Below are 26,515 nucleotides of genomic sequence, written 5' to 3' on the forward strand. Positions count from 1 at the left end.
AATTTGTCATAGATTAAAATTATATTTCTTATGTATATTTAGCTATATTATAGTTAGCTTTATTGTGAATAAATACTTGGATAAATATACAGGGTGTCCCGAAAAGATTGGTCATAAATTATACCACAGATTCTGGGGTCAAAAATAGGTTGATTGAACCTCACCTATATACAATAGTGCACACAAAAAAAGTTACAGCCCTTTGAATTTACAAAATGAAAATCGATTTTTTTTTTCACATATCGAAAACTCTTAAAGATTTTTTATTGAAAATGGACATGTGGCATTTTTATGGCAGCAACATCTTAAAAAAATTAAAGTGAAATTTGTGCACCCCATAAAAATTTTATGGGGGTTTTGTTCCCTTAAACCCGCCCAAACTTTTGTGTACGTTCGAATTAAATTAATATTGTATTGGCGTTAGTTAAAAACAATGTTTTTGAAACTTTTTTGCCTCCTAGTACTTTTTCGATAAGCTAGTGTTTATCGAGATATTTTGAAGAGATCTATTATAGAGAATATTATAGAGACCTGTTAATAAACTGAAAATTTATTTATAATTTGCGTTTTTATGTATATTTTGAAAAAGAAGCCACATCTCGATAAAAGGTGACTTATCAAAAAAAGACTAAGAGACAAAAAAGTTTTAAAAACACTGTGTTTAACTAATGGTACAACAATAATAGTTTAATTGGAACGTACACAAACATTTGGGGGGTTTAAAGAGCAAAACCCACAGAAAATGTTTATGTAAATGTATTAAAAAAGAAGCCGCATCTCGATAAAAACTGGCTTATCGAAAAAATACTAGGAGACAAAAAAGTTTTAGAAATGTTGTGTTTAACTAATGGTACTACAATAATGAATTATTTAGGACGTACACAAAAGTTTGGGGGGTCTAAGGGAACAAAACCCCCATAAAATTTTTATGGTGTATACAAATTTCACTATAATTTTGTTTTAAGATGTTTCTGACATAAGAATCATATATGTCCGTTTTCAATAAAAACTCTCTAATAGTTTTCGATATATTGAAAAAATCAATTTCCATTTTGTAACTTCAAAGGGCTGTAACTTTTTTTATGAGCACATTTGTACTAAGGTAAGTTAGGTTCAATCGAACTATTTTTGACCTCAGAATGTGTGTTATAATTTATGACCAATCTTTTCGGGACACCCTGTATAATTTTCTACCTTATTCGAGCAATTTTCATGTCGACCAATTGGTTTTCGAGAAATTGATTTCGAACAATTGATTTCGAGCAATTTAATTCGAGCAATTTATTGACCTAGAATCAAGGTATGTAAAGCTGTTTATATCCACAATTGGCTGTTGGTTAATTAAAAGCCGTGTATTTAATATTTCGCACTTATTAACTACCGTGTACTACTGAGATCTTTGTCTTAGGCTATAATTATATCTAGGATATGCGCATTATTGTTTTTAAACTATCCAAGCTCCCAGCAAAAACCGCTGCGTCGCCGTCGGTCGTCGGCATATTTATTTAATGTCGTTTAGATGCGCTCTCCCTTATAGTACATTCTTTAACGGTTTTTTCTGTAAATTTTAAAGAACCGTTTAGAATGACATGAAATTTGGCACACACATATCTAACATGTCAAAGAAAAAAAGTGATATGGTGACGATGTGTGCTTTGGCCCTGGGGGTGACTTTTACCCCATCTCGATGGTGAAAAAATATATGTACAAGACAACTTCCGAAATGGATAAACTGAATAATTTTAAGCAACTTTTGCTCTATAGAATTTTTTCAGCAAATCAATACTTTTCGAGTTATTTGCAAGTGAATATGTTCATTTTTCAACAAAATAACCACGTTTTTAGACGGTTTTTCGCAAATAACTCAAAACGTAAGCATTGTGTCGAAAAAATATTCTTAGCAAAACTATAGTATATAAAAAAGCGAAAAAAGGTGTATATATTAGGCCTCTATACTTAGCAAAAGCAGAGTGATAGCTAATGAACATTAGGTTCATATTCAAAAAATTCCAAATAGAATAATTCAATGTGAAATATCCAAATAACGAAGAATTATTGGAGAAAATACATTACAACTTTTTAAAGTGTTTAAAAAAGCTTTATTTGTGTTTTTATAAAAAAAATTTCTAGCATCAAATGTAAGCAAGTTGCGCCCAAAATAGTGTTGGTCCTTTTGTTTTGGCAAAAAAAAATCAGGAAAATCACCCCCCAATTAGCAACTTAAATGAAATTAATCGTTACCGCTTCACAAGTTACTTTACTTATATTGTGTTTATATGATCTGTAAGTTCCATCGATTCAAAGTGCTTATTTTTGAAAAAATTTGGTTTTAAATTTAAAATTTTAAAAATTTTAATTTTGAAAAAAATGCTTTTTTTAAAATAACTTAAAAATTTTTAGGGATACCAAAAATTTTAACAATAAACAAAGTCGGCTTTACTTTTCTGAATATTTTGTATTTTTTGTTTTTCTGTAAGACAAAAATTGGTTAAGATTCGGTGTTTCCAATTTTGCATACACTCGTGATAAGTGACTGGTTCAAGCCCTCTTAACTACAGCTCTTTCAAAGATAAGGACTTTGAACCGATAAAACTTACAGATCATAAAATATGATCAATACATACGTAAGTAAAACATTGTGAAGTGGTAACAATTAAGTTCATTTGAAATGCTAATCAGGGGGTGTTTTTGCCGATTTCTTACCAAAAAAGGACCAACTTTATTTTGAGCGTAACTTGTTTACTTTTGATGCTAAATTTTTTTTTTAAACAAAAATAAGCATTTTTTAAACACTGTAAAAAAAGTTAAAATGAGTTTTCCCCAAAAAGAGCTTCGTTTTTTGGTTATGGCACGTTAAAATATTTGATTTGGAATTTGACGAATATGAACCTATATTTCATTAGCTATAACTCTGCTTCTACTAGCTATAGTGACCTAACACATACACCATGTTTTTCACTTTTTTACGTGCTATATTTTTGATGAGAATTTTTTTTTCGACCAAATATTTACTTTTTGAGTTATTTGCGAAAAACCGTATGAAAACGTGGTTATTTTATATAAAAATTAACATATTCACTCGCAAATAACTCGAAAAGTATTAACTTAGTGAAAAAAACTTTATAGAAAAAAGTTGCTAAGAATTAGTCATTTTATTCCTTTCCGGACTTATTTCGAACATATATTTTTCACTCCCAAAAGGTGGTAAAACTCACCCCTAGGGCAGAAACACACATCGGCACAATATCACTTTTTTTGACTTGTTAGCTATGTGTATGCCAAATTTCATGTAAATTTAAGCGGTTCTTTAAAATTTAAAGGTTTTTGCAATATTTTACCTTTAAAGAATGTACTATCATATTAATCTCTTTCAATCCGTCTTTCTATAGTTTTCCTAGTGCTTTATCAGAAATATGTTGGGATTACATGTTAAATAACACCGGGAACATAACGCATCTTTGTCCTTCTCCTCTATCTATGCAAATTGTCTGTGTCAACTGATAATATTCTTTAATATTGGCAGTTTGGTTGTAACATATATTTCATATGATTCTTAAGTTTGTATTATCTGATACCACTCCTTTTAAAATGCTTATGAGATTGTCATCTTGTCATGTTTTACTCTAGCAAATGCCTTTTTGCAGACGATAAAGAAATTTATATACGTTACAGTTTACATATCTGCCACTCTTCATAAGCACTTATAATTTAATGTAATTAACTATTTAATTTACATAACATTTTAATTTGTAGCATTCGATAGAAACGAACTTTTTATAGAATTAACAGAGACGCACAAAAATATTAGTTATGCACAATACTCAACGTTCTCAATTGGCTGCGAAAAAGATGGCTACCCGCTCAAGGAACTTACAGGATACTCAGGCAATGCAGGAGATGGTTTAAAATACCATCTCAATGCAAAGTTTACAACATTGGATGTAGATCAAGACAAAGATGGTGGAAATTGTGCACAAAAATATGGTAAATTCAAATTCTTGATTATTGCGAAACTAACTTTTTAGGCCATACCTTGCATTCATTAGAGGAGTCAATTTTATTTTTTTAATATGTAGGGGGATGAGTAGAAGCTTAAGTACAAGCTTTTGAGTCGCCACCCTTATCCCCGGCCGCCATCTTGGAAAAGGGGTGCAGAGGATTGTCGCGGTATCTCGTAAACTACCAACCCTACGGAAAATCTCATAAAACATAAAAGGTAGCAAAATAAATTTTCTACAATTTTGTTTCTATTACTTTTTATCGTCAAGTGACCAACATAAATAAGTAAAAATTTTTTAACAAGTTTGCTTTTGGAGGTTATATTTTTTTCTCAGTTCATTTTACAGTAAAATAACGTTTTAGCAATTTCGTAGAGGGTTTTTCAGTGAACAATTTCCACTAAAAATTTGTTTAATTCTGTTTATTTATCTAGGTTTTACAGCGCTCCACACTTGACCAGATTCTCGAATGCTCATGGAGATACAATAAAAACAAAACGTTAGGCTTACTTTTCTATCTATATATTTTTTTATTCATACAATTTATTATGATTTCAACATTCCTATGCTATTATTAATCTATTTTTAATCTTTCCCCCCCTATAAAACTTAGAACCATAATATAGAAAAGGCCCAAGAACTTGATTGAGGACAAGTTCGCCGGTCCAGAAGAAGAATGACGCAACCGCAACCTGCAAAATTCTTCAGAAGAGCAAAAAATGAAGAATAATCGTACAGGATCATCGGTATGGCGATTGTTTTTTGACAACGATGGCTTTTATTTTCATCGCAAGTAACGACGCAACTACCCTATAGTGTACATAGTATTTTAGAAGTGAATTGCGCAATAAACAGGAATTGACAAAATTTTCAGTTACGTCATTCTTTTTCCGTACCGGACTGAATATTTACCTGCTATTACTTTTATTATTTTAATTTATCCTAAGTGGCCCAGCAGCAATGAACTGTCAATACGGATGGAATGGCCATGTCCCATTCAAATAGTGAAGCAAGATTGACACCAACATACAAGAGAGAGGTCCTAGAGAGAGACAGACAAGGTGGTGGAGAATTTGACAGGCCGTGTAATTTGAGTTGCCTATATAAATGGACCCGATTGAATCAGTATTTACAGTTCGTTGAATATTTTAACTTATATTTTAACTTGGCTAAGGCCTAATGCTGACTGGCAGTACATATTTCAAAATTTAACCACTTTTTTGTATTTAGGGGATAAATAGAGTACACAGTGCCATACTTGGTGTTTAGATACTTTTCAGAATTGTTATTTGTATTTATCAAAACAAATATCTACTTTCCTAAAGTATTTGGGAGTTAAATAATTTTAAAACTATTTAAATACTAAATTAGTGACTGTTTTATACAAAGTGAAGAAGTCCTTGATTATGTTTTTATGTTACTTTTATATTTAGACTTTTATATTTCCCCGATTTAAGTTGATATAGGCAACTCAAATTACACGGCCTGTCAAAGTTTCCACCACCTTGTCTGTCTCTCTCTAGGACCTCTCTCTTGTATCGTGGCTGCATTAGTTGTCTTTGTGCCTATTCCATCCGTATTGACAGTTCATTGCCCAGCAGTCGGTTCCCCTCTATTTAACTTATTCTTACGGTTGTGCTGCCTATTTGACAACGTACAGTCATATTAAAAATTGTGAAAAATATTTTGAGTTGTATAGACTACTTCACTCATCTTAAAATTTTCACATAATCTGACCAATCACAAACCAAATACAGCTTGTGTTATCGCGAAAACACCAACTGTCTTTCAATTCTGATTGGTCTATCAGCTTCCTGTTTTCAACGACGTAACCATGGATACCGATCGCAAAGCAAAGTTTGACGTTTGCCAAAAAAATTATTGTAGCTGTTACCGTCAAAATGAGTCGTTTCGGTGGTACATACTTCAAACGAAGTTATAAACCAAAACATTGAAGAAAATATACCGAGTAACACAAGAAAATCTAAATCTTATATATGGAGACAATTTATGATGTTCTGTGTGGATCGCAACTACAAATTAGATGCAGAAAATAACAACGAGAGACTAGCATTCATTCTAAAAGACTGGGCCTTCAACTATTTATTGTTATAGGTAAAAAATAATTATAACAAATTATTTATACTTATAATAAATATTTCATGATTATGACTAATTGTGAATTATTCAAAAAATGGGTAGATTTGGGTTACCTAGATCAAATGTATTATTATTAAATTCCTTCCTCTCATTCTACTGAATTTTTGACCTATCACTTTGTTCGTGAAATAGTCTAATAAAATACCACTCGTGATTCAATTTATCCTATAAGTCTGTCTTTTATTTCTAAACTCAACTGAGTTGCTTAAAGAAAACACCACTCGTCCTACGGACTCGTGGTGTTTTCAAGCAACTCAGTTTCGTTTAGAAGTAAATCGACACACTTATCGCGAAAATTGAATCACTGGTGGTATTACTATTGATAACACTACAGAGGATCTTGTGAGTAAAATTTATATTTTTGTGATTAGATAAACATTTTGTGTTTTTTGTAAGCGCGCATCATGAGTGGCGGTTATTTTATTTGTAAAAAACAAATGGGGAAAATTATTTGTCAGTGGGAAAGTCGAGCCATCTTTGCTCAGTGTTGTTGGTGAACGTTTCTCGTATCTTTATATGGCGGAAATAAAGACGATTCTCTGAAACCCTGAGATACAAACGATTCGCTAAAACAGTGACAAAAAATGCATTTCATCTCTTCTCACTTCCTTGAACACAAGATTCAGCTAGTTACCACAGACTCCGAGTGTATCACCAGATTTAGTCATGGCCCGGTAAACATTGTGATCCAGAAGATTGGGGCTGGAATAAGCATGAAAAAATTTTTATACCAATCCAAACTTCCAAGCCTCCAGTACCTCCGAGCTTAATAAATTCATCTTTTGTAGATGCAATGGAAACTTGAAGTGCATGTGGTTGCCGAAAAGCAGACCTCAATGTTCAGCAGTGTGGCTCCATTGTGGTGGTGAAAGTTGCAGCAACATCTTGGACGTATCAACATTAATTATCGAAGAAAATGAATTGGAAGATGAATTATCGACAACAACGCCAACTAACTTTCATTATACCACAAAAATTCACGCCGGATACTGCTTCAGATCTTGATTTGCAGCCTGGACCATCGAAAAAAAATAAAAAAGAATAACTATGATAGATCTTTTTCAACATATATTAATAAGTAATATTATTTTTTCTAGAAATTGTCCGTGGATTAGGCCTAGTGGGGATATCACCAAAAAAAAAACGCGCCTGCAGGCTCTACCTCATAGGTGGCGGGGAAAAGGGTCAAAAATAGCTTAATAATAGCATAGAAATGTTAAAATCATAATACATAAATATATAGATAGAAAAGTAAGCCTAAAGTTTTTATTTATAAAGTTTTTTTATTATTAATTGAAAAATAAGATTGTTTTGACTTCGCATTGCAACTGAATAAAAATGGTTTTTTTTTTATTTTTATATTGGTCGTTACTTCTTTGAGTAACTAGGTCCATTTTCTGTTGGAATTTACCAGCTGAACAGACGGGGTCGTGAATTGTAAATTTTTGAATTCCCTCTTATGTTCTTCGCTTCAGCATCCATCTGGCTTGCAATTTTTAGAAGCCATGGAGGTGTTACCAAGGAATTGGACCAATAAGTTTTCGACTTAAAAATCTTTTAGTAATATTTTAATATTTTTAAATATTAGTAATATTGCTATTAGGATTGAAAACTACTTCATCTTTCAATTGCCAGATGATGCTAGTCACCTAGTCCATTCACGTCAGTTGCGGTGTGGGGGATAAACTGTCGATGTTGGTCAATTGGAGTCTGGAGTAGCAGGCCTACGTTCTCTCCGATGAGACTCCAACAAGAGTCGAAAATCGACGATTCAGAGGGCTGGACTGCGCTCCGTATTCTAATTAAAAAATAAGATTGTTTTGCCTTCGCATTGCAACTGAATAAAAATGAAACTTTTATTTTATTTTTTTATTTTATTTCTTAATTCTCATTTAGAAGGGTTAATTACAAAAATACCACAAATAAAATAAATAGCTTCCGAACAACATTGTATTCCTATTATAATACTAGAATCTGGTCACGTTTGGAGCCCTGTAAAACCTAGATAAATAAATAAAATTAAACAACTTTATAGTGGAAATTGTTTGTTGAAAAATCCTGTACAAAATAGCTATGATGTTATTTTATTGTGAAATAAAGGAAAAAAAAAAGTTATAACCTCCAAAAGGAAATTTCTTTCAAAATTTTCTCTTATTTTTGTTTATAACTTTTTTGTTGGTCACTTGATGATAAAAAGTAATGGATATAAAATTGTATATAATTTAATTTCCTACATTTTACGTGTAATTAAATTTTCTGTAGGATTGCTACCTCAGGAGATACAGCACGAAAGCCCGTCGCACCCTTTTTTCAAATTGGCGGCCGGGGGACAAGGGTGGCGACCCTAAAAGCTTGAATTTAAGCTTCTACTGAACCCCCGTATACACAAAAAAAAATTAAATTGACTCCTCTATGAAATGCAACCCTAAATGTAAAATTTCAATAGACTAATAAATTAAATTAGTGCCTCATTAAATACGGTGATGTGAAGAAGACTAGTAAAGAAAATATCAAAAGGGGAATATTGTGAATTGAAAATGTACTAAAAATATATGTTTTGGGTGTAATTTTTATTTCTTCTTGTTCTTCTTCCAACTTTTTAAATAGGCTCATGCCTGTTTTACTTCGATTTTTAGATTGAATTAACGTTTTCTGACCATATTTTCGTCGGTCGTTCTTCTATTTGGGGGTTTCTCTTTATATTCGTATTATTCTATTTTATAAAAAATAGACGGTTTCGTTTTGATTCAATTCAAGTCTCTTGACATTCCCTGACACGTGTTTCTAGGTTTACTCGTTATCAAAGAGGCTTTGAAAGGAGACGGAATTGCACCAAAATGCACCGATTCGTTAGTAAATATATTTAATTCTACCAACGTATGCCTTTAGCGACCTCTAACAAGGTAAGATGAAGTGTGTTGAAAATGATTAAAGTAAACTGTGAACCTGAGGCATATTTATGCCATTGGGCGATGCTGAAAATTTATTCCACTAAAATATTAGCCGTTTACTCATCTTAATCGACATCATTTTTTACTCTGCACCGAGTATACCGTGAAAGCAAATAAAAATAGAGGGTTTCGTCTATTTTTATCCTAATAATTACATTTTCTGCCTTTCTTTCTAGGTGCTAATTATATTCTACTTTCTTCTTTTGGTTCACATGTTTATTTCCTCTATACCACATCTCGCTTGTGTTTCCTCACTTCTTACACTGTCTTTTAGAATTTGGTTTGTTATTTTTCGTCAAGACTTTAATTTCTGCCATTTCCAGCACTCTTTTGTTTTACCTATATTATTATGGGTCCTGTTCTTGACTTATATATCCTGGTTTTCGTTTCCGTTGTGAGGTATTTGTTTCTCCAGATTGTGTTGTTGAGATATCCTGCTGCTCTGTTCGCCACGCTCACTTGATTTTGTACTTCTTTTTCCACTCTAGCTTGAAAATTGTGTTCCCAGATATTTCGTTTACATCACTTGTTCTACTATTTTGTTGTTTACGACGCGTTTACATCGTCTCGGTTCCGTTGATATCACTATCTATTTAGTTTTCTCTGTTGAGATCACCATATTGTATACGAGCGCCATGTTGTATATGCCGTCTTTAACACCTTGGCTACCGTGTGAGATGCCGGCATCTCACACAAAAAATTACTGTAGTACCGTGTGAGACGCCGGCTTCCATGGCGTCTGTGGTACCAAATGGTACAAACAATATTTGGTACAAAATTACAAGTTATTAGTTTAATGGTCGGTACCCAAGGTGTTAATTATTAATTAACCTTTGTAGGTCATCTTCATTTTCGGCTGTTGTTATGGCGTCGTCGGCGTAGAATATGATCTTTATTTCCTTTTCTACTATTATATATCCTCGTCTCTTTTAACTTTCTTTATGATTTCATCCATTATCAGATTAAATATTAATGGGCTCAGTGAATCTCCTTGTCTAATCCCCGTTTCATACTTGATAGGTTGCGATAGTTTTCCGTTACATCTCACCATAGCTATATTACCGTTATGCAGGGTGTCCAGAAACTTTCTCGACTAACGAGGACCGGAGATTCCTCAGATAATTTTAAGACAATTTATCCCAATTTACCTAGTCCGAAAATGATTCCTAGGGGAGCTAGAGATCAGAACGCTTCGATTTAGAAAAACGAAAACGGGTACACTTATTTATCTTCTTTTACCTTTTTGGTCTTTAACTTTTAAACATTTCTAACACTGTATTATTAAATTGTGATGTATTCTAGTATTAAAAGATACTCTAGCTACATATAACTCGCTAAGATGCACCGTTTTCTAGAAAAATTTATTTGAAAATTTTTCGTTTTTTGAATTTGAAAAAAAATTGGAAAAATGTTTCAAACTAAAATAGTATTTTCTATCGACTTAAAGTAAGAATAACTTTTAGTACTTGAATACCTTATAATTCAATAATCTAGTGTCAAAATTGCTAAAAAACTAAAGAAAAAAAGTTATGCGATACAATGACCTTGTCATACTCACAACGGACGCCTCTGATCGGTACTAGAAATTCGCAATTAATGAAATCGATTTACCTCCGGAAATTAAAAAAAAACAAACAATTTTCACATTGATTTTTCTAGAAAACGGTGCATCCTACCGACTTAAAGTAAGAGTAACTTTTAGTACTATACTACATCAAAATTTAATAATCCAGCATCAAACATGCTATTTAGTTAAAGACAACAAAGTTATGCGATAAAATATCCGTGGCCCTATACAAAACGGGCACTTATGACCGGTACTAGAAATTAGAAATTGATGGAATCGATTTACCTCTGGAAGATAAATAGGCGTACAAATTTTGGTTTTTCTAAATAGTAGCGTTCTGGAGGTATTTAAAAAAAAAACTAATTACACGACGCCATCTTTAAAGAGCTCTAGCTCCCTTAGAAATCATCTTCGGACTAGGTGAAATGGGTTAAATTGTCTTAAAATTATCTGCAGGATCTGTGGTCTTATTTTGTGGGGAGAGTTTCTGGATACCCTGCATATATTTGTTTATTCTACTGCATCTTGATTGTAAATTTAGTATAAATCCAGTGATAGTTGATTTCTAATCTAATAGTAGGGGAGAAAAGTATGCTAAATGTGCAGTCACTCGAGCGTTATGTTGACCTATTGGGTTTTGAAGAGTAGGTCCTAGAACCAAAAATAGTTAAGTAAAGTTTTCCATGTTAGTGGGCGCTTGCCATTTTTTAATTAAATTTTCCATTTCCAACAATCGTTTTTTCTGATTATAACGCCATCTATGCATAATTCGAAACAATTTTTCGAATAAAAGTTACTTATTTTTTCGTAGGGAATCCAAATCTTCAATAAAAAATGGGGGCTCCTATTTATTATTTTAAAGTAACCCCCACCCCAACTCCGTGGGGGTCGTGTTTGGTGCCATTCAATAGATTTTTCAAAAATAATAAATAAGTGTATTTTACAGTTTTTTGATCTGATGTAATTTCGCGTCGTATTTAAAATATTAAATTTACCCCACCCCTCTCCGTGGGAAGTCGTGTTTGGTGTGATTCCATAAATTTTTAAAAAATATTGAGCACATATTTTTTAGATTTTCGATGTGTCATTCATTTCGCGAAATATTCGCTTTTTTCTTGTCAAACTTTGTGACTCACCCATTTCCTTACGCCCTGCTCAAATTGTCGGTTTTTTTAATATACACTCTTTTGCATGTACTTAACTTCCTTTATCTTAATCTGACAATTTCGAGTTTTTTTAAGGATAGATTTTTTTTTCGGGTCCACTTTAACGAATTTCCCTGTGTTAAGAGCCAATATATGGTAGAGGTATATCTGCAGGGTACTAGGTTTCTCCCCATATGATAATCTGACGCGCTCAAGTAACTGCAAAAATCCCGGCTTGGGATCCCCTACCATATTAATTTCTGTATAATATAATAATCTCTTTCTAATAATTTCAATTTAATTGTTTTTTGTAGAAGGTGCTTGGTGGTATTTAAATTGTCATGACAGCAACTTAAATGGAAAGTATATGACAATAGTACTTCCTGGTATATATGAAGCACATGGCCTTGATTGGTATCCTCTGAAAAACGCACACGTAAACTTGGCTGGTTCCAGAATGATGATCAGGCCATTTGGAGAATCGTAGTTATAATAAAACAATAATGTGCATCACTAAATATTTCCCTTTATGTAATATTATTTCAAATTAAATTTTTAAGCATATTTATTTCATGTATTTTATTTTCCTTAAAAATTATTATATTACATCTTTTAAAAATCGTATGAAAATTTTACATATATACAGTGCTAGTCAAAAGTCCGTACCCCCCCTCGTATCTTTTGAACGGTTATACCTATAATAGTGAAATTTGGAGGAAGAAAATAAACGGACGTAAGCTTCTTAACTAGTCATGACAGGTGACGTAATAGTGACAGATGACGTTACAGAGCCACTGTGACCGATAATTTTAAATGGGACCTTATGGCAAGTGATACCTCGTTTGAAAGGTATTGAAAATACCTATTCAGTCATACTAATTTTGTTTGAGTTTAAGCTAATTTTGATGAACAAATGAAATAAATATAAGATTGTAGTTTCGCATTTAATTAATAAAAATTCAAAATTCCGCCTATGATTACTTGTCAAACAGGTTGACGTTGACGTAAAAACTACTAGAGAATTAAAAAACGTCAACTTTTTTGCCAAAAAATTCATAGGCGGACATTTGAATTTTTATTAATTAAATTCGAAACTACAATATTATATTTATTTAATTTATTCACCAAAATCAAAATCAACCTAAACTCAAAAAAATTAGTATGACTGAATAGGTATTCTAAATACCTTTCAAACGAGGTATCACTTACCATAAGGTCCTATTTAAAATTATCGGTCACAGTGGCTCTGTAACGTCATCTGTCACTATTACGTCACCTGTCATAACTAGTTAAGAAGCTTATGTCCGTTTATTTCCTTCCTCCAAATTTCACTATTATAGGTATAACCGTTCAAAAGATACGAGGGGGGGTACGGACTTTTGACTAGCACTGTATAATATATTAGGCTATTGATTATATTCAAAATAAGATAGCTAAAAGGAACTACAACGTTAACGGGGTTTTATTATTTCATATGGTCAATGGACATCTATATATGAAAAAACCGCGGAGTGCTACCATTTATAGGGGTGCGTTTTTGAGAAATGGGTGAATTAGTCCCTGGGAACAGGTTACATTAGGGCGAGTTCTATGCACTTTTGGTACAAACATAGCTACATAAAAATTGTTCCTGGTTAAATTTTCTATCTAAATATCACTTTTTAAAGTCAATGGTACTTTTTTTTACAAAAATATATTCAAAAGAAAAAGCACAAAGAAACCCAAAAGAAAGAAATTTTGTTTGTTGTCACATAACTTTTGTCCACGAAGATATAGGTATAGACATTGCTTTACAGAAAAAAAGCCTATATATTTCTTCTTTAAAATGTTGTTTAGTAGAGGTAAGTAGGATTTATAGTTTTCGAAATATGATTTTTCACAGTTCGCCACTCACAGCAATTTTGGGCAATTTTCCTTGTTATTTCGCAAATATTGTTCTGTAACTTTTTTCTACGTAGCTTTAGGTATATGCAATGGTACACGTAATAGGAATAGAAATCAATTACCTTTAAAATGGTCTACTGTATAACGTTGTACGACTTTTTTTAAAGAGATTATGGTTTTTCAAGGTTTTATACTTTTAATGATTTTTTATAATATAATATAAAAATAATATATTATTATATATGTATAATATAATATTATATTATATATTATATATTATATATTATATATTATATATTAAATATTATATATTATATAATATATATTATATATTATATATTATATAATACCCAATATAAAAAAATATTATTCTCTACATTTTTTTAAGATTATTTTTGAAATTTCTCATTATAACTTTTTTTTTCTTGTTCATGAATATACTATATATTGCTCAATAAAGAGGGCTTACTTTCTGTTCTTTAAAATGGTGTATCATCTATATTTAAATAATATGTAATGGAAACCGAGTGATTCTTTGATATTTTTGTACCTGTATTATTTAAAATTATTTCTTTTACAAAAATTACATAAACATTAATCTTAGAAAACATCACTTCAGTTAAAATTATTTAAACGTTGACATTTAAAAAATTTTCAAAATCAAAGTCCATCTCTTCGTTAGCATTAGCTTCAATATCTTCCTCTGACACCTCAGTTATCTTTGAGTTCCCACAATTAGTACCCATGCACATGCACCCTTTGCAGAATATTGAACAACTAATTCCTATTTTCCTACAACCGGAATTTTTGTACACTCTTTCGTACATTTACATGCTATTTTTTCAAGCAAACCTTGTGGTGCAAGTGCTTTGACAGTAAATATTGGAATTAATCCATATTTTTTAGTTTGCCTGGCCGAGTCAAGTGGATCCAAAGAATTACCTATAAAAAATAAGATTCAATCATAACACACAATCACATAAAAAAGTTATAATGAGGAATTTAAAAAAATAATCCTATAATCAAAAATCGTTGCAAGTACTTATTATATTTTGAAAAAGAATATTATTCAAAAATAATCCTAGAATTTTTTATAATACACCATTTTAAAGTAAACAGAATAAGCTTTCTTTGTTTATTATATAATATATACCTAAATGTAGAAAAAAAATGTATAATGGGAAATTTAAAAAATAATCGTAAAAAATATAAAAACTCGTTAAAAGTATAAAGTCTTGAAAAAGATCACCTCTTTAAAAGAAGTGGTATAATATAACATTATACAATAGAACATTTTAAAGGTAATTGATTTCTATTCCTCTTACTGTGAAGCAATGTCTATACCTATATCCCCGAAGACAAAAGTTATGGGACAAAAAACAAAATTTTTTTCTTTTGGGTTTCTTTGTGCTTTTTCTTTTGAATATATTTTTGTAAAAAAAAGTACGTTTGACTTTAAAATGTTATATTTAGATAGGAAATTTAACCAGGAACAATTTTTATGTAGACGTGTTTGTACCAAAAGTGCATAGAACTCACCCTTATGTAACGTGTGCCCAGGGACTAATTCACCCATTTCTCAAAAACGCACCCCTTTAAATGGTAGCACTCCGCGGTTTTTTCATATAGAGAGATTCATGGACCATATGAAATAATAAAACCCCGTTAACGTTGTAGTTCCTTTCTATAGTACATAATCAATAGCCTATATTTATTTACATGCAGAACAGGTCGTTAACGACGTTCTACACCTTCGGCAAAGAATTAAGGATTTGCATGAAATTTTAGTATGTTATAGTTTACTTCAAAAAACTAAGACTTGATTTAAAAAAAATTACCGTGTCGTTTAATTACTATTAAGGGTCAGAGTTAAGTTTTAACATGGGCTCTTATGGGAATTTACGATTTTACGATTTTTAATTATTTGTGCTTAAATTAAAGTTTTTTTTTGTAAGGAATAACATATTAAAAAATGAGGATTGTTTACCGTACCATTTATTTTTAATTTATTTATTATAATTAATTCCGTAATTTCCGTAATTTATTATAATTTATTTTTATAAAGTATTCAATACTGAAACCTATGATTAGAGTATTCTGCTATAAATGCATTGTTACCAACTTTCGCTTGCATATAAGTTTCCCCCCTTTCCTTTGAGAGGCATACCCTGCAACGAAAGTGTAGAACGTCGTTAAGACCTAGAGCATCTTTATAAAACAGTATCACAAGATTAACTAATTATTTTAAACAAAACTCAAACTTAAGCATATACAAAATTCTTCACTACTTTGAAGTACCTGATTAACAATATTTCTCAATTCACTTCTATTATGTGCTTTTCTTTTCCAGTCCCCCACCTCCACGTTATTATTCCCCCTCGTTCTGGGTCTACCTCTTCTTTTGGGACCGATGAGTTTTCTGGTCATTACTAGTTTATACATTCTGGTCACTGCCATTATTTCTATATATCCCAACCATCCGATTTTTTGTGACTTTAAGAACCTGGTGATGGTAGGTTCTTTTTACCGTGTGTCTCCAGGCACGTAGCCAGGAAATGTGCTCGAGGGGGGTCCAAACATATCTCAAATTTTTTGTTCGATTGGGTGGTGAGGAATTGAAAAATATTCAGAATAAATTTTAGATCCATATGCAAAATTTGAAAAAAAACAAACTATTTTAACCCTGGAATACTAATACTCTTAAAATATAAGCGGCCGAATTATTTTTTTGCGAAATTTCTGAGCAACGGAAAATCCCAAGAACTTGGGTTCCAGAGTTCTTTAGTACTAGAGTAAGAGTAAGAGTAGAGTAACGTTGGTATATAAGCGTCAGTTAAATTTTGTGCAGAAGTGTGTGAATTAGGGATCCTGTTGTAAATATTACGACGCTTTAGTGTTAACGATAGTAACATAAGCCGTCTATGTACAAGCATGAAGATTGCTATGCTTTGCGATTCATTCTCCAAATATATGATTGATGCCAGTCCTTATATTAGCAAAAACTTCGATACCGGAGGATTATTACCTCTTACAATTTTTTATGTGAAGGAATTGACAAAATCGGTCCATCGTATAAACCGTAATATTACCATGCATACTGATACTGCGTGTTTTTTAAGAGATAATAAACATAAGTACTATCAATCATATATAATATATGATATATTTCCATAATTCGCGCAAAACAAATAGGAAACCACAGCCAGCTTTCCATTCTCAGTTTATGTTTTATTTGGGCAAAAGCATTGCTGAGTCATAGATGCGAAAAATATTAACCATATTAAATTGACGGCGCAATATTCAACACGACATAAACGAAATCCTAAATACAATCAGTTTCTCAACCGAATAATCCTATCGAAAGAAAACGGACAGTATGCTACTTATGCCCTAGCGTGCCCAAGAAGAATGACAACAAACTTTTGTGTACAGTGTAAACGAGCAATCTGCGGACAAATGTTTCTAAATTTAAAATATTTTAACCATGTAAAACTTACATTTTTAAAATTTTTCAAAATACTTTTACTAAGTGCAAGATAGAATGAACGGAATCGGAATGTAGAACGGAATCCTATATTTTGTTATTTTTAGTCACTAACATCATCAGGGACGCTAAAATGATATTAAAGCTACAATGATGAAATTAGGTATTAAAAACAACTTACTAGGGTAAGATATAACGTCTACATATATGACGACAATCTCTCCCTAGTAAGTCCTTTTTAATGCCTAATTTCACCATTATTTCTTTAATATCATTTTAGCGTCCCTGAAAATGTTAGTGACTACTAACGAAATATAGAATTCCATAGAAAAGAGTAGATACAGCTGGTCTTGTATAAAAAGTAAAAGGTAAAAGAATTTAAAATGCTGATAGAATACTTTCGTTTTTGATAAATCTGATGTTTAAATTGGATATAAATTGATCCGTACACTAAATAAAAATAGAAATATTCTTAGTAAAAAGTAATAATAATTTCGCTTATTTTTCCAAAAAAATAATAGTGACTTGGGAACAAACTTGCTGCCTTGGTACCAAAGTTGAGACAGTTTTGGGAGGGGTCCGGACCCCATGGACCCCTCCCTTGGCTACGTGCCTGGGTGTCCCAATAAGAATGGCTCTCGACCATATCTCAGGAACCGTTTATAGTACAGCTTTGAGAAAAATATATTTATAACAAAAGTTGCCTCGGGAAAAGCCTGGAAATTATTTTCATAATTGTGGGTCCACCGCTAGAGGGCGTAATTGAATATCACAAATAAAAAAATCAAAATTTTACAAAATTTACCTAATGAAAGGGCACTGTAAATTCGATCATCGTATTCTTCATAAAATTCTGCGCATATTTGATTTCACAAGTTTAAGTCTACCTTTGCAAATAAGATTTGGGGGTGAGTGGGATCCTTCCTACGAAAAAATGGCTGTAAGTCCGGTTTTGTAAATAGAATTTTGCATACTTGGTCTCGTTGAAAATAGCTCTTTTACATCAATGTAAGTGTCTTATTTTCGAAATAGCCTATGCAGTAATATGCAAGCTAGGAGGCGTTATTTAAATATTTTCGGAAATCTAGTTTTCTTTGAAGAATATTAAACATAAGTATGCATTTTTAATCATTTATTACAAAATTGGATCAAATTAGCAACATAATAGCGAACACCACATGTCGATACCTTTTTCTATCTCGAGATATCTTAAGAAACGTGTAAATTTTAAACAACTGTTAATGTCACCGTTAAACCTAGTTAAGGAAAAGTAGTGTGCTATGGGAAAAACAAAGAAACATTTTCCAGATGTAAACGTATATAATTAATTAAAACCACAATAAAACAACCAGCACTATAAAATATAACAAAGAAATAAAAGCAACTACTCACTTAATGACGACCTAAATGTTCAAATTGTTGCCCATCATTTTCGATGTTCGAGTTACTCTTTCAAGAGTAGATTGAACAGCAGTCTCAATTTCTGCTTTCGCAATGCTTTGAATGGCGTTTCGTATTCTCTAGATTATAGATCAGTGATACTCAACTTGCGGCCCTCGGGCCGCGTGCTGGCCTCTAGCGTCTTTATGCGGCCCGAAGGCTAACTAAAGGGCCCTGTGATCAAATCATTTGTCAAATTTCACGTGTTTATCAAATTATTTGATAGTGTGCCGATGTGTTTGAGGCGTGTTTGGGCGTGAGGCAGACAATTTAATGACTAATTTTAAATTATATTAAAATTTTTAAGAACTCTGATTAAAAAGCAAGGTATTATTAACTTTTAATAATAAATTATTAAACTTACTATACAGGATGTTTCATTAATAATTGACCATATTTATAGTAACTGGAGAAACCTTAGCACAAAATACGAAGATTTAACCTAAAACACTTAAATAAAATGTGGTTCCTTACTGAGTTACAGGGTGTTATCTAAAAATTTAAAAACTATTTTTGCTCAGAATTTTAAAACTATTTGACGTATCCTTTTCATACTTGGCCAAAAGTGCCACTACTATACACCCTAATAAATTATGATAAACAAACGTTTCTGGCTATTACCAGAGGCGTACAACTGGGGAAAGTGTATGGTTGACCCTTTCCAAATTCTACGCCACTGGCGGAATTGCTATTTTAGTTCAATTTTTGGATTCTCCAATACTTTTTATGAAAATAATATACTCTTCGTTCGTAACGATAAAGTCATTAGTTTTCGAGATCTTTGAAGTAAAAAAATGAAACGACACGGTTATTTTGATTAATGTATTGTGTCGCTTCATTTTTAATTTCAAATATCTCGAAAACTAATCATTTTATCGTTACAAATGAACAGTATATTATTTACATAAAAAGTATTGGAAAATCAAAAAATTACACTAAAATAGTAATTTCGTCATTGGCGTAGAATTTGGGAAGGGTCAACCAGCCACTAACCCCTGTCGTACGCCTCTGGTAGTAGCTAGAAACGTGTATTTATCTTAATTTAGTAGGGTGTACAGAACCTACACTTTCTGCCAAGTATGATAAGGATACGCCAAATAGCTTTAAATTACTGGGTACAAATAATTTTTAAATTTTAACCATACTATGAATTATTTCATAAATTAATCAAAATAACTGTGCCGTTTCATATTTAACCTCAGATATCTCGAAAACTAATGACTTTATCGTTACCAATGAAGAGTATATTATTTACGTAGAAAGTATCGGAGAATCTAAAACTGGTACTAAAATAGTTATGTCAACCGTTCACTATCCCCTGTCGAACGCCTCTGGTAGTAGCTAGAAACGTTTGTGTATCATAGTTTAGTAGGGTATACAGTAGTCGCACTTTCTGCCAAGTATGAAAAGGATAGGTCGAATATTTTTAAAATGCTGAGTAAAAATAATTTTTAAATTTTTAGATAAAACACCCTGTAACTGAGTAAGTAACCACATTTTATTTAAATGTTTTATGTTAAATCTTCGTAGTTTGTGCTAAGGTTTCTCCAGTTACTATTTGGACAATTATTAATGAAACACCATTTGGACAATTATTAATGAAACACCCTGTATATAATACTTATTTACTACATTACAACGACCCCCCATTTAGTAATCATAAGAAAAATTCCTGTCCGGATTAACAAAAAAAAAATATTTAAAATAATTGTGACATTGAAACAACACCCTGTATATTAATATTTTCAAAATTCGTCTGCACATTTGAAAAGAGCACAAAAAATTAAGTTTAATTGATTGTTTCAATTTTTTTGCGCAGATAATTTAATGACATTAATTTTGAAATTAATTTAATTTTGACATAATTTCAAAATTAAAGTCATTGAATTGTCTGCGCAAAAAATGGAAGCTCCATTAAAGCTCTTTTCAAATGTGCAAACGGGTTTTAAAAGTTACAAGGATGTCAAGAATGTCATCAATATCAAGGATGTTGTTTCAAGGTCACAGTGGATTTATAATTTTGTTTAATCTGGACCTGGATTTTTCTTTTAGTAGTTGGGCACTAGAGAATACGAAACGCCATTTAAAGCATTGCGAAAGCAGAAATTGAGACTGCTGTTCAATCTACTCTTGAAGGAGTAAATAAAAAATGATGGGCAACAATTTGAACATTTAGGGTCACTAAGTAAGTAGTTGCTTTTATTTCTTTGTTATGTTTTATAGTGCTGTTTGTCTTATTGTTGTTTTAATTAATTATATACGTTTACATCTGGAAAATGTTTCTTTGTTTTTTCCATAGCACAGTACTTTTCCTTAACTTGGTTTACCAGTGACATTAACAGTTGTTTAAAATTTACACATTTTTTAAGAGGATCGGTACGTATTTTCGGCTGCAATGCTATTCAAATGGGGATTCATTTTTTTTTTCGAATCCTGAGAAAACTAATAAGTATTTTTGAAAAATGTAAATGCAGAATGAAAGATCACGTTATTAGCGAGGGCCGAAAGTCCCTGGGAACTTCTATAATGTTTATTTTAATAAGTTACAGGGGTGAAAAACTAAGAGAAAATTTAGTGTGATTTTTAATTTCAAATATATCATTCAAAATAAACTTTTTATTTATTCTAAGGGACTTTCGGCCCTCGGTAATAATTTAGTCTTTCATTCTGCGTTTAAATTTTTTAAAAATATTTATTGGTTTTTTCAGGATTCGAAAAAAATAAACACAATGCCGTGGTAATATTTTCCAAATCTATCTTTGTCTTAAAACGCACTCAGCCGAATATAATATTGTCAGCATATTATTGTCAGTCAGACACTGACAATCAGTGAAAATTTTAAATATTTGACATTGCATCGGGAATATGTTGAGTTATTGATTAAATATTATTGATATATAATGTATTTGATAAATATTTGATTTAAGACGTGAACTTAATAAAAAGTTATTTATTGTATATTATTTGTGGAAGATCCAAGCAGAGAATACATCAGGATAATATATCATGTGATCCAAATATTTTGTTGTTAAAGATGTTCAAAATTGTAAGCGTTCCATAACAATATATTATTAAACAATCACTTTAACACTTTTCCTCTTTTCTCGATTGAGTATTAGTCTTTGTTGTACAAATAAATTATTACAATCACTGAATACATAGTTAGTGAAAAAAATATCACATTTATTAACTCAATGAATAATTTGCAATTATAAAAATAACAGTTATCCAAGAACATTCAAAACCCATCTCTTTAAATTAATGATGACCTTTTCAAGTAGAATGACATTCTAGTAATGTTTACATATTCATACCAGTGTAAATTTTACTACACGTAATTTGCCGTGTAAAGACAGAAAAAGTAGGGATACACGTAAAATATTTGCGAATTATGTACCCATAGCCTTAACCCGCGAGTAGTCGCGCCGTTAGATAGAATCTCACATTTTATCCTTTTTCGCAATAATTTGATGAAAATTTTTGCAATTTTGAAAAAATTTCGTAAGTGCCTCGAGGAAGGGTGCAGTAATGCGTAGGATTTTTGTTTACTTTTTTATTTATTTTTCTTCTTCTTCTTCTTCTTCTTCTTCTTCTTCTTCTTCTTCTTTTTGTGAAATTTATGGCTTTGAGGATAGCCAATTAGCTTTAATAATTATTGTTAGAAATAATATTTCTAACATACCAAGTAAATAAAAATACTATAAAATAAAAATTTGTTGTAAATACGCTATTTCGAAAATAAGACACTTACATTGACGAAAAAGAGCTGTTTTCAACGAGACCAAGTATGCAAAATTCGATTTACAGAACTGGACCTACAGCCATTTTTTCATAAGAAGGTTCCCACTCACCCCCACCCCCTATTTGCAAAGGTAGACTAAAACTTGTGAAATCAGATATGCGCAGAAAAATATGAAGAATACGATGATTGGATTTCCAGTGCCATTCATTAAGTAAATTTTGTATAATTTTGATTTTTTAATTTTTGATATTCAATTACGCCCTCTAGCGGTGGACCTACAATTATGAAAATAATTTCCAAGCTTTTCCCGAGGAAGCTTTTGTTATAAATATTTTTTTAAAGCTGTACTATAAACGGTTCCTGAGATATGGTCGAGAGCCATTCTTATTGGGACACCCGGTACAAGCCATTAATTCGTTGTTGGTTCTTCTCTCCCAATCGTCTCCTTTTTTTCGTCCACCTAATACGCTTCTCAATATTTTCCTTTCCCATCTTCCCAGAGTATCCCCTTTTTCATCTTATTTAATGTCCATGTTTCGCATGCATGGACTACTGTGGGTCCAATTACTGTTTGTATATTCGGAGTTTGCCTTGTCTAGAAGCTTATTTTAACCCATTTTATCCTAGCGTTGCCATATGGCAACGTAAATCGGGTCTCTCTATAAATATTTTTAGTAAACTATTTTAAATGGGGAATAAGCCACAATTTTACCAAAAAAATTATTTTATTAACGTTTCGACGCTCAAGTCGGGTGTCGTTGTCAAAATACAAAATAATACTAGATTAAACAAAAATGTTGCTGCTTAGTAAAAAATTCTTATAATAATTTATTTAATTTGACTCATTTATATCGGCAATTCAGACATGTATTATACACTTTAAAGTAGAAGACTTTAAAATGATATTGCCAATAATGATGAGTTGCGTTCCTGGGACGACTTTACTAAAAGATAGTTCATTCGATTACATGAAATCAACCTAAACTCAAGAATATTCGCCACAACAAATCATAGCATGTGATCTGTCTTTAACCCGCCGTTACACGCGTCTTCTATTGTGACGTGGTTGCACGGGTATAGTATTTTTACTACAAAAACGTTATTACGTAGGTTAAAATTTTTGACGTAAGAGAACTGTCAAAACATTAGAATGTGACTTTTCATTATTGCCATATTTATAATAAACATGGCAGTAATGGAAAGTCACATTCTAATGTTTTGACAGTTCTCTTACGTCAAAAATTTTGACCTACGTAATAACGTTTTTGTAGTAAAAATACTATATGAGCGTCGCCCTCACCTACATAAGTTCGACTTATTTCGAGGAAGAATGAATGTCAACATGTATAAATATAAAATGGGATGTACTCACATATTATAGAAAGTCTCGTAAACCAATTTTTTTTATTAATTTAACAAAACAAAAGTAAAAATAATATACATAGATCAAAAGCAAGTTTTCTTAATTTTCAATTTCAGCAAGCCACTGAAGAAATTAACGTTCTTTACGCGAATTCATTTTAATAAAAATACAAATTAAAATTAACAACTATCCTGAAGCTATTTCTTTGTGGCATTTATGTAATTAACTATTAATATTTTATATTTTGATAACGACGTCCGAGGTGGAATTCGAAACGTCAATAAAATCAATTTTTCAAGTTAAATTGTGGCTTATTTCCCAATTAGAATAGGTAAATTTAAAAATGGGTTCTTAACCAGTGGCGCACCTAAAATTTTCCTCTGGGGGGAGGGGGGTTAGCTTGGGCACCGAAAGTTTTTTGTATTATTTGCGAAAGACAAGTTACATTTTCCTACTTTCTTTTATATATCTTTCTATATGCTCTGGGTGGGATTTTAACCCCCAAACCCCCCGCTCGGAGTGCCACTGTTCCTAACCTAATCCAAACAATAATATTTTAATTAAACCTACCTAAATATTAAATAAAAACCTACAAGTTTCTTTGAGATAACAGAAACGTGATTTCACCGTGATTGCACGCGCAGTGAGGAATTCCCTCACTTGAAGAGGGATGTCTCTTCTTTCAACTATCACACAGCACACTGGCCGCCTGAAATATTCTATAACTTTTTCATACCCTCTCATGAACCATGCTAAAGGCATTCCTGGGTGCTTAAGGTTATCGTATTAGTTTACACAATTTCATTGGTTATAAACAAATATGGTGAGGGATTCCCTCATAGCGCGTGTAATGGCGGGTTAAAAAGACAACCAAAGGCAACGGTGGCAGTAAAATTCTCGCGCTAGAGATTCCATAGTAAATCACTAGGGAAAATCCAGGAAGAAACTTCGTGATACTATCCCGACATTTTAAAATTATTTTATTAAGGTTTCGACGCTCAAGTCGGGTGTCGTTGTCAAAATACAAAATAATACTAGATTAAACAAAAATGTTGCTGCTTAGTAAAAAATTCTTATAATAATTTATTTAATTTGACTCATTTATATCGGCAATTCAGACATGTATTATACATTTTAAAGTAGAAGACTTTAAAATGATATTGCCAATAATGATGAGTTGCGTTCCTGGGACGACTTTACTAAAAGATAGTTCATTCGATTACATGAAATCAACCTAAACTCAAGAATATTCGCCGCAACAAATCATAGCATGTGATCTGTCTTTAAAAAGACAACCAAAGGCAACGGTGGAAGTAAAATTCTCGCGCTAGAGATTCCATAGTAAATCACTAGGGAAAATCCAGGAAGAAACTTCGTGATACTATCCCGACATTTTAAAATTATTTTATTAAGGTTTCGACGCTCAAGTCGGGTGTCGTTGTCAAAATACAAAATAATACTAGATTAAACAAAAATGTTGTTGCTTAGTAAAAAATTCTTCTAATAATTTATTTAATTTGACTCATTTATATCGGCAATTCAGACATGTATTATACATTTTAGAGTAGAAGACTTTAAAATGATATTGCCAATAATGATGAGTTGCGTTCCTGGGACGACTTTACTAAAAGATAGTTCATTCGATTACATGAAATCAACCTAAACTCAAGAATATTCGCCACAACAAATCATAGCATGTGATCTGTCTTTAAAAATACAACCAAAGGCAACGGTGGAAGTAAAATTCTCGCGCTAGAGATTCCATAGTAAATCACTAGGGAAAATCCAGGAAGAAACTTCGTGATACTATCCCGACATTTTAAAATTATTTTATTAAGGTTTCGACGCTCAAGTCGGGTGTCGTTGTCAAAATACAAAATAATACTAGATTAAACAAAAATGTTGTTGCTTAGTAAAAAATTCTTCTAATAATTTATTTAATTTGACTCATTTATATCGGCAATTCAGACATGTATTATACATTTTAAAGTAGAAGACTTTAAAATGATATTGCCAATAATGATGAGTTGCGTTCCTGGGACGACTTTACTAAAAGATAGTTCATTCGATTACATGAAATCAACCTAAACTCAAGAATATTCGCCACAACAAATCATAGCATGTGATCTGTCTTTAAAAAGACAACCAAAGGCAACGGTGGAAGTAAAATTCTCGCGCTAGAGATTCCATAGTAAATCACTAGGGAAAATCCAGGAAGAAACTTCGTGATACTATCCCGACATTTTAAAATTATTTTATTAAGGTTTCGACGCTCAAGTCGGGTGTCGTTGTCAAAATACAAAATAATACTAGATTAAACAAAAATGTTGTTGCTTAGTAAAAAATTCTTCTAATAATTTATTTAATTTGACTCATTTATATCGGCAATTCAGACATGTATTATATATTTTAAAGTAGAAGACTTTAAAATGATATTGCCAATAATGATGAGTTGCGTTCCTGGGACGACTTTACTAAAAGATAGTTCATTCGATTACATGAAATCAACCTAAACTCAAGAATATTCGCCACAACAAATCATAGCATGTGATCTGTCTTTAAAAATACAACCAAAGGCAACGGTGGCAGTAAAATTTTCGCGCTAGAGATTCTATAGTAAATCACTAGGGAAAAAAAAACCAGGAAAAAAACCTCGTGATACTATCCCAACATTTTGCAATTTTACTGCCACCGTTGCCTTTGGTTGTCTTCTTAAAGACAGATCACAGGCTATGATTTTTGTGGCGGATATTCTTGAGTTGAGGTTCGTTTTATGTAATC

The 26,515-nt window shown here is 31.7% G+C and overlaps 1 protein-coding gene across 2 annotated transcripts in view; it reads left to right on the top strand.

Moving 5' to 3' along the window:
* The window catches only part of LOC126887981 (microfibril-associated glycoprotein 4-like), a 116,978-nt gene extending 104,593 nt beyond the window's left edge, over window positions 1–12,385 (top strand). For both annotated transcript variants that reach the window (XM_050655953.1, XM_050655952.1), the window contains exons 5-6: window positions 3,754–3,984; window positions 12,136–12,385. In XM_050655953.1, the coding sequence (XP_050511910.1) occupies window positions 3,754–3,984; window positions 12,136–12,308 (404 nt within the window). In that variant the 3' untranslated portion in view covers window positions 12,309–12,385. The remainder of the gene's footprint in view (window positions 1–3,753; window positions 3,985–12,135) is intronic.
* Window positions 12,386–26,515: the final 14,130 nt, after the last annotated feature.

Source organism: Diabrotica virgifera, chromosome 7, assembly GCF_917563875.1.
Source record: "Diabrotica virgifera virgifera chromosome 7, PGI_DIABVI_V3a".
NCBI classification, from domain to species: domain Eukaryota; kingdom Metazoa; phylum Arthropoda; class Insecta; order Coleoptera; family Chrysomelidae; genus Diabrotica; species Diabrotica virgifera.